The sequence below is a fragment of the Diospyros lotus genome, chromosome 11, assembly GCF_014633365.1.
Source record: "Diospyros lotus cultivar Yz01 chromosome 11, ASM1463336v1, whole genome shotgun sequence".
NCBI lineage: Eukaryota > Viridiplantae > Streptophyta > Magnoliopsida > Ericales > Ebenaceae > Diospyros > Diospyros lotus.
The window spans coordinates 25,089,584-25,101,066 of NC_068348.1; the positions used below are offsets into that span (position 1 = coordinate 25,089,584).

Consider the following 11,483-nt stretch of genomic DNA (forward strand, 5'->3'; position numbering starts at 1 on the left):
ATCCATACGTGCTTTACTTCTACATGCATAACATAAAGTTAACTGCACATAAGTCACACATTGGCACTTAGGTTCCGCATACAAACCTGTTGTAGCCTAACATATGCTACCATTTCATTATTCTCTTAGACCCGCCTTTTCCTGACATGGTCGACTTTTCCTGACATTTCTTTATCCATAAAGACTTGCCTTTTCTTGACATTCAACATTTGGCTTTTCCTGATACTCATTACATGTTCTTCCTAATACCTATCATGCCTTCATATGCTCTTCCTGACATACATCACATAATCATATACTTCCGCGATCTTGGTCTTCCCTCGGGCCAACCCCGAGCTAATATCTAAGCTGAGCCGAAGCTCACATGAGTCGGTACTCCCGACACCTGGCACGGTACTCCTGTCCAGAATAACAGTAACAATAAAATCATGCAATGTAACACATAGGAAATGCAATGGCCTTTGTAGCATAAACGTGATGACAAGGCCTCCATAAACCAAGCATCAGGCCCTGCTACGCCTCACATAGGAATACACACATGCAGTATGCTTTAAATGCATATGCTCACCTAGGATACCCAAATTGGCTCTTAGACCAACCAGGTTATGTAAATGCTCATACATCCCATCACACACAAAGCATGTCCCCACGTGAATGCAACCCAGCCCCTTGTAGCACACACATCATGAAATGCACAAATCAATGTGGGAATCTAGAGTACCAGCTCTTCTGGCCGTCTAGCGTTTATCGTAACAACCGATGACTGGCGCCCATATATCCAGCCATCAACTGTCACGACCCACGGTCAACAGTCAGTGACTTTGCACCCATACCCTTAGACACACTTACTAGCACTATTAACTTTATATCTTCCCAGCTTAACATTACATAACATTTCTCCATAACTCATAACCCTTCATGTACATAATCGCATAACATCATAATACCATTCTCATTACTTTTCATTCACATAAAGCCATCTCAACATACATAATAAATTATTAATAAAACCCTATTAAATCATGAACAACTTTTCTAAGAACCTAGCCCAACGGGTACGACATCATTCTCAAGGAAAGCGGAGCGATACGAAGCTCCGTGACGGTTAAAATGAAAGACATCATGACGTAAAAATATTATAATTATTTCTTAATATAATTTTATAAATTATAAAAATATATAACTTAAAAATTTTAAATGTGAACATTCGTAAATAGTAATATTTATGAAAATATTTATTTTTATATAAAAATTAATTTATATAATTTTATTTATATTTTCATTTGTATTTAATTAATGAAATTATTTTTTTTAATTTTTACATTCTTACATGATTTAAAATAATTTAATTTTAATATATAATTATAATATTTTTTATTATTTTTAATTTTTAGATTCTTACATGATTTAAAATAATTGAATTTTATTTAATTTATAATATATAATTTTTATTTTTTATATATTAAAAAATACTTTAGTGACAGGAAGCCTCGTCGCTAATTCTTGAGGGGTTATCCTGTCGCTAATTAGTGACGGCAGTCCTGTCACACATTAAGAATTAAAATAAATTTTATTTAAATTATAATATATAATATTTATTTTTATTTTAAAAAATAATTTGGTGATGGGATGCCCCGTGGCTGATCAGTAACGAGTAGCTATAAAATAATTTAATTTTATTTAAATTTTAATTTATAATATTTATTTTTTTATTTAAAAAATATTTTAGTGACGGGATAGCCAGTCACTAAATAAATTTAATTTTGATTTTATTTGATTTAATTATTTAGCGACAGGATAGTCAATCGCTAAATAAATTTTATTTACTTTTTATTTGTTTAATTATTTAGCGATAGGATTGCCCTTTGCTAAATAATTTTTATTTTGTTTTATTTTTTTAAATTATTTAGCGATAAGATACTTGTTGCTAAATAATTTTTATTTTATTTATTTATTTAATTATTTAGTAATGGGATAGCCCGTCACTAAATAGTTTTTATTTTATCTAATTATTTAGCGACGGGTAATCCCGTCGCTAAATAAATTTAATTTTGATTTTATTTGATTTAATTATAAATTTCATTTATTTTTTTAATTATTTGGTGTCGGGATTGCTCGTCGCCAAATAATTTTCATTTTGTTTGTATTTTTTTAAATTATTTAGCTATGAGAGGTGCCGTCGCTAAATATATTTCATTTTGTTTTTATTTTTTTAAATTATTTAACGACGTTATTTCTCCCATCACTAAATATATTTTATTTTGATTTTATTTTTTCTAATTATTTAGCGACGGGATTGCCCGTCGCTAACTAAATTTAATTTTAATTTTATTTGATTTAATTATTTAGCGATGGGATTTTTCTTCACTAAATATTTTTTTTGTTTTATTTTTTAAAATTATTTAGCTACTGAAAACCCCGTCACTAAAGAAATTTTATTTTATTTTTATTTTTTTTAATTATGTAGCGATGAAATTTTTTGTTGCTAAATATATTTCATTTTGTTTTTTATTTTTTTTAATTATTTAGCGACGGGATTTCACATCGCTAAATAAATTTGTTTTTTATTTAATTTTTTTAATTATTTAGCGACCGACAATTCTGTCACTAAATTTAAAATTTTAATAAAAAATATTAAAAGTATTTAGTTACAGGATGTTTAGTCGCTAATTCCGCTATTAAATTTAAAAAATAATTAAAATTTTTTGCGGCAGAATTTCAATCGGAATTAATGACGCCGAACCGTCCTATTTAGTGATGGAATAATTCCATTACTAAATTCGTCACTAAATAATGAATTTTTTGTAGTGTAATTATGCACAATGATAGGCCACCAGTGTACCGAATCTACCAAAGACGTCATAAGCATCAAGTATGAAGGGTAGAATATGAAATTAGCACATGCAAGTGTAGGAACCAGCATGTGAGCAAATGAGAGATAGAATTGTAATCCCACATGCTAAGGAAATATTCGGCATGTGGAGGAGTAATTCGATTAGAGAGAAGCAGGGGTGAGGTATATATAGCGTAAAAGAAGAGAAATGGGCAGGCTGATTTTGGTAGAGAATTTAGGAGAGTGAGGGACCTCTCAAATGCCCTGATTTGTTTCTGTTTTTTTGTATAATTTTGTAAAGCAGTTGGAATTAAATCAAAGTATTGGATAATCCTCGGGTATTCCATCACACAGCTGCTATTTAACTGGTATCTATATATTACAAATTACACTTAAATGAAATGTGAAGTACATGGGTTTTCAAGACCATAATGCAGCAGCAACAATAAAGACCATAATGCAGTTACCTATATGCGTACGGTCGTTCTTTAAGAAAAGATTTATTAAGTTCTTATAAGTATATTTTCAGAAAAGCTATTGAGAAGCTGATAAATTGTTCTTTAATCAACGGATTATTTGCAGAAACAAGTCGAGAAATAGAGTTCATAAGACATTCTCTAACTAGACAAAATGAAGATCCCCCAATTGCATTCTTTCGTATAGTTGAAACACATGTTGATGAAACAACTGGCTATTGCTGAAGAAAAGAAAAAAAAAACTGATGCATACAATTTAAATAAAATCAATTAGGTGCAAAAGTGCAATAATACTGGGAATAGCAGCATGTTGATATAATTGAAAACACATCAAAACTTTAAATATAATTAGGTTTGAGGAAAAATACTGCTCAATGAAGAACAGAAATATAAATTGATTACAACTCCATAAACCAGAATAATATTTGACAATTTTTCAAAGTAAACATAGAAACTATGCCAACATGCAATCCTAATAACTTCCTTTCTGTTACAGGTTTTGCAAAAAGTGGGAAGTCTTCTCATTAATGTTCAAATTATAAAAATCTTTGAGTTGTACAGCAAGCATCATTACCTTCCAATTTTCAAAGAAAGAAAGAGGGTGGGACAGTGAAAAACAACCAGCAAAAGAAAGAGAAACAAAGAACTTTATTATACACAAGCAGCAGCATGCAAGTGAGGCCCACTTGCTCCCATCCTTTCCTCTCAAAATTCAACTTCTCATTATTTGGTTGGTAGGATATCTTAAACTAAACGGGCATGAAATAGCATTAAAAAAAAAAAAACCTCATGATTTATTTAGTGGGCCCATCACAATTAACAAGCTCTAAACATTTTTTTACCGTGATGCCCTCTTCAGATGCCGGCCAATAAAGAGACCAAAACTTGGGAAAATGAAATTTCCACAATCCATGCCGATTTTCCACATGGCCAAGGGGAAATCAAGCCGATCAGCAGGAAGAATGACTCTAGTGCTTGCTGGAGCTGTAGGCACTAGACACTTCTTGCAGTCCTCGCAATCCCCGTTACAAAAACTAGGAACTACATTCACATAGGGATGAATTTGTTGGGGAACTTCCAAACTATGAGATTGTGTGCTCTTCTTTTCTTCTGCCTCCTTGTACACAAGGTGAAACCCAACCTCCTTCACTTGATAACGATCGCTTGTAATTGAAATATTCACTTCATCGCCACCTTCCAACTGATCTTCTAACTTCCAATAACTTAACCACATCATGTCCTCATCATCTCCTGGAATGCCATAAAATTCTGGGCAATAGCTCCATTTCACTTGCTTGGTTACATTACTAATAATTGTGCAAAAGTACTGTTCTCCAAACCGACCATCATTAGATGAAGCATCAGAAGTCGCGGGGTTGCGAAATGCATAAACAGAACATACAGACAACCCTTGAGTTTTGAAATTAGCATCGGAAGGTATGGTAAAAGATATTGAGGATCCTACATTCTTAAGATTGAATTTGATAGGCATCTTGCTTCCACGAACATAAGTGCAAAATGTACAAGGCTGGTGTAATCCCTATATAAAAAAATAACATAAGTTAAACAGTAATATACAGTCCCATGAGAGAGAGAGAGAGAGAGAGAGAGAGAGAGAGCGCACTAGGGGAGGAGACATCCACGTTTTATGTGATGCAAAGATTGATGAAAACTCTATATATGATTTTCCCATGCCTTCGAAGTCACAAAAGCCAAAATTGTTAATTAGCTCTGCATCATCACTTTCTAAGGGTTTTACTTTGAATAAGCCGGAAATCTCAACTAGCCTTGGGCAATAAGAAAAATGTATGCTTTTTCCGATAAAATCTGATGAGTCAAAGCTTATTTTTTCCAACAATTCACAGCCATTAAGAAACACATCATTTAAACTTTGAGGCAGCCCGTCAAGTGTCAAAAGCCTTGGGCATGATATTAACCATAGCTCCTTGAGCCCAAAAAGATCCCTAATGCAATTTGGGAGGCTACAAATTTGATTCTTGCTCAAATCCAACATCTGCAATGAGGAGAGGTTGCTAAAATCCCTAGGGAAACTGTCATCAGACAGATTGCAATTTGCAAGATATAAACGTACCAAAGACTGTGGAAAAGAAACCCATGAAAATTCTAGCCGACTTCTTGGATTTAGTGGCCAAGGCCATGCAGACAAAAGCCATGCTTTCACCTTCCGAGTGATAGAGAATAATGGATTTATTGCAGTTCCATCTGGTAGAAGCACTGCCAAAGAATTCATATTACCCAGCTCTGTTGAAAAATTTCCAAGATTAAAGCAACCCCTAAGATCAAGTGTTTCCAGAGATTTTAGCTTATAAAAGGTTTGTGGAAGCTCCCTCAAGCTTTGACAATTTCTCAAGTTCAAGAAAACAAGGCTTTCTAGGCATCCAATCGATTCATCAACCTTAACCAACCTAGTGCAATTTTCAAGTATAAGTCTCTCAAGATTCGGCAACCTTGAGAAATCAGGAGTCTCGAAAAGATAATGAGAATGACTTAGATTAAGGAATTTTAGTAATACGAGGCACTGTAAAACAATAAGAGAGAACGAATATTAATAATTTGATTAAAAATCTAATGAAAATACAAATTAATAGAAGAAATAAAAAGAAAATGAAATAGGAAACAAACCTTCACTCCATTCAAAACCTTTTTCAAGCAACTATAAGGCATTTCAAGAGCAACCAGCTTGTCCAAAGGAAAATCATAGGGTATCATTTGTAAAGGGAAATGAGACCAATGCAACCACCTCAAACCTTTGGGGAAATTTTCATAGTTCCCAAATAATTGTACATGACTAATTTGTAGAAGTTGTAGATTGGACATCCCTGAAAATGCATCACCTTCCAAAAAAACTACATTTGAATTTTTTGTAGTAATGCCCATAGGAAAACCAGAGAAGATACTAAAGGGAAACCTCTTCCGCTTTTTAGAGCAGTTGTTGGGCCCAAAGTTATTCCACTCAGACTCATCTTCCTTCAAGAAATGCATCTCAAGAACAAGGCCTCTGATTTTTCTTGTGCCCTGACAAAGAAGAGGAGGGGGGGGGAGGGGAGCATTGATAAATAAATAGCATCTTTTCACAAATATGTACAAAATAAATAAGTATAATTAATTCATACAGTTTTTCCCTTCAAGACACTCAAGGAATCCTTGTGATTCCAGAGCCTGCTGTGTTCTCCTAACTCTTCGGGTGATTTTTGCCGGATAATTTCCCTTCCCATTTCCTGAATCAATTGATGCATCACCAACTTGTTACGTTCAATGGTTAACATATTTCTGTCAATAAGATTTCGAATCCCAGCCAATGCGAAATCATAACAGCCCTTTAGGATTGTAATTGTGGTGTCTATGTCCCCTCCAACAAAGAAACAAGCAATATCAAGAAATAAATTTTCGTCATGGTCATTTTTTAAAGAATCGTAACTTAGTTTGAGTTTTTCAAGGATTTCATAGTTAGGAATTGCCATCAATTTTTGTAGTTGACTTTTCCACTCATCTAAACTTGTGCCAAACAGGGAACGACCCAAAATTTTAACAGCTAATGGAAGCCCGCTGCAATGATCTACTGCTGTTTTTGAGTCTACCAAATAACCATCAATAGGATAGCTTTGTCCAAAGGCATACCAACTGAAAAGCTGTAGGGATTCGTCGTGATCCAACTTCTTCACCTTGTATACTTTCCAACACTCATGAGCTCTTAGTAATTGCTCATGTCTAGTAGTTATGATCAATTTACTACCTGGAGAAAGCCAATCCATATTTTCTAGAACTGCATCTAATTGTTCTCGTGTATCCACATCATCAAGAACTATAAGAACTCTTTTAAAACCAAGTGCTTCTTTAATCATAGCAATCCCTTCATCAATGTTGCGTATTTTTACCTCTCTTTGGATCAGAATATCTGAAAGAAGTTGCTTTTGTAAATCAATTAAAACCTTTTCTCTTATATTTGCTAGGAAGCAGCAACCTTCAAATTTTGAGAAGTTTGAATTGTACACAAATTTAGCAATGGTTGTCTTGCCAATTCCACCCATCCCACAAATGGCAATAATTCCGGCATCAACCCCTCCATCTTGTATCCACAAATTAATGCTTTTGGCGCGGGAATCTAGTCCAATGGGATAAGTTGCAACATTCAAGACTCTTGGCTGCCCTAGCTTGTCTTCAACCTCCTCCACAATTTTTTGGATAAACTTTGCCTCGTACCTATAATTTGCAATCCATACAGAAAATAATAACTCATCGATTGGTAAGCATCTAACAACTTAAATAAATTAAAATTTTCTCAACGAAAAACTAACATGTTATGAAAGTTATCATGGTCTACAAAAAAACTGCATCCTATGACCTTAAAATTAATACCATTAGGATGATGCCAAAAATATGAAAAGGACAATAGAAAAAAAAGAAGATAAATCATAGAAATCAAATGAAAAAAGAACTCTATTTAATGACAAAGAATTTCATGTTTCAAAAATAAGATACGTTTTCACAAGTTCCTCTAGTCTACCAATCTCTCTCCTCCCCCCCCCCCCCCCCCAAGCTACTTGAATTTATTATCTTTTAGAAAGTTAATGGACTCTATTTCTTTTAGATTGTGTCTTCTTGCAAAGACATTACATCGCAAGCACTGTCCTGTCCGTAGGGATATCCTGTAACTGTGAAACAAATTAGCTATATTATAATTAAGCTCTAATTAATACACCATTTATGATATTGCTAGTAATATAATTCTATATATATTGCAATATTATAATTATGATCTAATTAATTTGATAATATTACAATATAAAAACTACCAAAATTATATTTATGATATTGTAATATTACAATTTTAATGATATTGATCTTAAATTTTAAATTTTTTAAAAAGAATAGAAATTTTACAATGGCAAATTGTTTCTATTAATATTTTTACTATTATGATGATTAGTCAAATTTACTTTTTTGATACATTTTTGCACCTTAAAATATTTAATTAATATTGTAATTAAATTACAGTCCATTCACAACTATGGACAAAGAGGTGGGACGCAAACAATTACCCTCCATCTGGTAAAGGCATTCCTGCTAAACCAGCAACTTCCTCCAGCGCTTCCCTCCACCCCTTCAATTTCTCCTTCCACTCCTTTGCTGCTTCACCCTCTCCCACCTCGAACTTGAATCGCTCTTCATGCCTCGCAAGTGCCTCCGCATAAACTCCCTTTTGTTTCCTGACCTCCCACGGATCCACGCCGTAGAACACTGGCAGAACCAGGTGGGCAGAGTCCCCCCTCCGTCGTCTTCCGAGGATCATTGCAAGCTCATCGAGGCACCAGCTCGAAGACGCGTAGGTTCTGGAGAGGACAACAATTGAAACCCTCGACTCTTCGATTGCCCTCCGTAGCTCAACCTGGATGTTTTCTCCTCTTTGGATTTCATCATCGTCTCTGAAGGTGCGAAATCCGGCGTTCGTAAGAGCCGTGTAGAGGTGGTCGGCGAAGGTCCAGCGAGTGTCCTCGCCTCTGAAGCTCAAGAACACGTGATAGTTGCCGCTGCATCGAGAAGCGTAAGGGGAGGAGGAGGAGGCGGGCTTTTTGCCTCTTGTAGTAGTCATTGAACAGAGGGAACAGAAAGAATGGATCTGTTGGAGAAAACTGGAGATCAATCAAAGTCTACCTCTTTTATTTATAATCAGAATGATCGGGTAGAGACTATAGATCATCGTGAACTCTGAAGTGAAAAAGCAAAGCAAAATGGGACCACAACCACCAGTTTTCTGCCAATCCTTTTCGTGACATCTGAACTTGAATACACAATAATTCTGTGAAATTTCCTCGCACCTTCTTGCTACTTTGCCTCCCCCCACAAGGGGTCCTCTCTCTCTCTCTCCCCATAGATATTTATGCATACATACATATATATATATATATTTATCAGGATAGGGATAAGGGATCAATCAACAATGAATGCAGGGCATACAACATGTGCCATGAGGGAGTAATCAAGATGAACAACAGTTAATCAGCATGGTACAGCAGTCAGTTCAACATCTCAATCAATACAATAATAAGCCACGGCCTCAGAACAATCAATACCCAGATGTGTAGGCCTACACACGGTTAGCACTACCCTCCTAACTGGGACGGTAAGTGGTGGACTATCGGCTAACACTCACTACTGTAATTAGCATACAGGTTCTAACATGAATACTCCCTTGTCAATTGTCAAGAGATACAATAATTTATAATATTACTGGGAAAATGTTAAAATGCATAGTACAATAAATCTGTTTCAATCCCTACCATCAGCAGTATTGACAATTGCTTCATGAAACAGTAATGATAACAGTGACACATGGTCAAAGAAATGGACTCTTACTTCCCCTTTTTTATGCAGATTTGTGAATGAAATTTTAATACTTTGAAAAGTTAATGTCACAATAAATAAGTGAAGATGCAAAGTGAACGCTAAAGTACCATTATAATACAATATCACACTCACAATGCTATTGCGAATTAAACTAACAACTAGGTCTCACAGGGGACATCCCGAGAATCACCTAGATAATAAATATAAATAAATTAGGTGTATAAGAAAACCTGAAATTAAAATAATACTAACCAATAGGATGATCTTTAAATTCCTATATCAAATTTTATTTACCAAAATATGTATCTATTTCTAATTCCCATAAATACTATGGTGAAGGTTTACAAATATGTCATGTACCTCCTGAAGGGTGGTACTTTGTATGGGTAGTTATAGCAGTGAGTGGTTGTACATGGGTTGTTATAGCAGTGATTGTTTGTACTCAAATGATAGCTTAATGTGGTTGTACTCTCTTGAATTTTGGCAGACTTTGGCGCCATATGGCTTGCTGGATCAGTATATAAGCAAATTGATCACCCCCAAGTGAGATCATCGAATATAATAATTGAGATTTCTTTTCCCCGCCTAACTTTCTCTTCTCTCTATATCTCTCTCTATCTTTCTCTCCCTCATTCTCTGTTCTTCTAATTCTCCCTACATTTCTCCTAAATTCCCCGTTAATTCTTCTCAAATTCTCACCACAATTGGTGAGAGCACCCTGTCAGATTTTCGAATTTGACAAAATAGTCGAGATAAATTCTAATTTAATTAGTTTAGTTTTGAGTTATTTAGTTTATTTAATCCAAAAGTTTCCCTAATTTATTTTCTAATTTAAAATGGATCAAGATTTGTGTAATCAGTCGAAACTTTAAAGCGTTTAGGTTTTCTTATAATTTAATTGATTTTTAATCAGTTGGTGGAAGTTGGGTTAGATTAGACATTAAAGCTTCCAATTGAGACCCTATGCCTTACCATTTTGGATGTGAACCTTTGCATGAATGGGTGGAGTCTTGACAGTTGGATTCTAATTGGGTCCTTCAAATTGAGTCTATCTTATTCTTACATATTCTAATTGGCAAATAGCAATCTGCAGGTGGCTTCCAACTAGTTTAGATTTTCATCTCCAAGCAATCAAAAGCAAGTCTTGCAACTGCAACTGGTATGGAATTGAGTCCACTCTAAAAGCTAAAGCCTTATTTCCCATTAATCCAAATCGAATCCCCAACTCTAATTATATAATAACAAGTCAAAGGGTTACTAAACATCAACCCTTTGCAAAGTACTGAAAAGAGGAAGGCAAGTGTTTTGGGACTTAATTATTTGGGATAGTTACTGCCATCTTTCAATTGCTCAATTACAAGCAAAATAGCTTTTCTATTTTCTTTTTTTTCTCTTAAATGAAAAAAAAAAAAATTACACAACATTCAAGACAATAAAATGCAGAGGTTGCGATGAGGGCCTCAACGCAATGCAATAATGCATTCCATTTAGGAAGTTGGGGGTGTTACCAAACACCCAAATTGTATGTTACATTTTAGATTATTATGGTTTTTGTTTCTTGGGGCGAAGAAGAAGGTCAACCGAGGCTCCTGTGAGGATTGTATGATTGTATTCACAAATATATACCATGTCTCGATCATATGTCTTGAATAATAATTTTGTACAAGTGTAATCTCGAAAACAAGTCAGAAATAATAGGTAATATCCTTTTGTAATTTTTTTCTATTTTCATTATTTGGCCAAATAATGAGAACTTGAATTTTGAGAGGAAAGGATGGGAGCATATGGGCCTTGCATGCTGCTTGCGT

The 11,483-nt window shown here is 34.5% G+C and overlaps 1 protein-coding gene across 1 annotated transcript; it reads right to left on the reverse strand.

Annotated features, from left to right (window-relative positions):
* Positions 1-3,939: 3,939 nt before the first annotated feature.
* Positions 3,940-9,465, reverse strand: LOC127813542 (disease resistance protein RUN1-like). The gene is made up of 5 exons (XM_052354560.1): positions 8,370-9,465; positions 6,444-7,530; positions 5,953-6,345; positions 4,934-5,848; positions 3,940-4,849 (listed from the first exon to the last, which is right to left on the reverse strand). The coding sequence occupies exons 1-5, from the start codon at positions 8,918-8,920 to the stop codon at positions 4,148-4,150; spliced, it is 3,648 nt and encodes a 1,215-aa protein (XP_052210520.1). The 5' UTR covers positions 8,921-9,465; the 3' UTR covers positions 3,940-4,147.
* Between the last annotated feature and the right edge of the window lie 2,018 nt (positions 9,466-11,483).

Coding starts and splice junctions, on each gene's coding strand:
- LOC127813542 (XM_052354560.1), bottom strand. CDS start 8,920: ATGACTACTACAAGAGGCAAAAAGCCCGCCTCCTCCTCCTCCCCTTAC. Junction 7,531..8,369: donor ATGCCTTTACCAGATGGAGG/GTAATTGTTTGC, acceptor TGCAAATTATAG/GTACGAGGCAAAGTTTATCC. Junction 5,849..5,952: donor AGGTTTTGAATGGAGTGAAG/GTTTGTTTCCTA, acceptor ATTGTTTTACAG/TGCCTCGTATTACTAAAATT.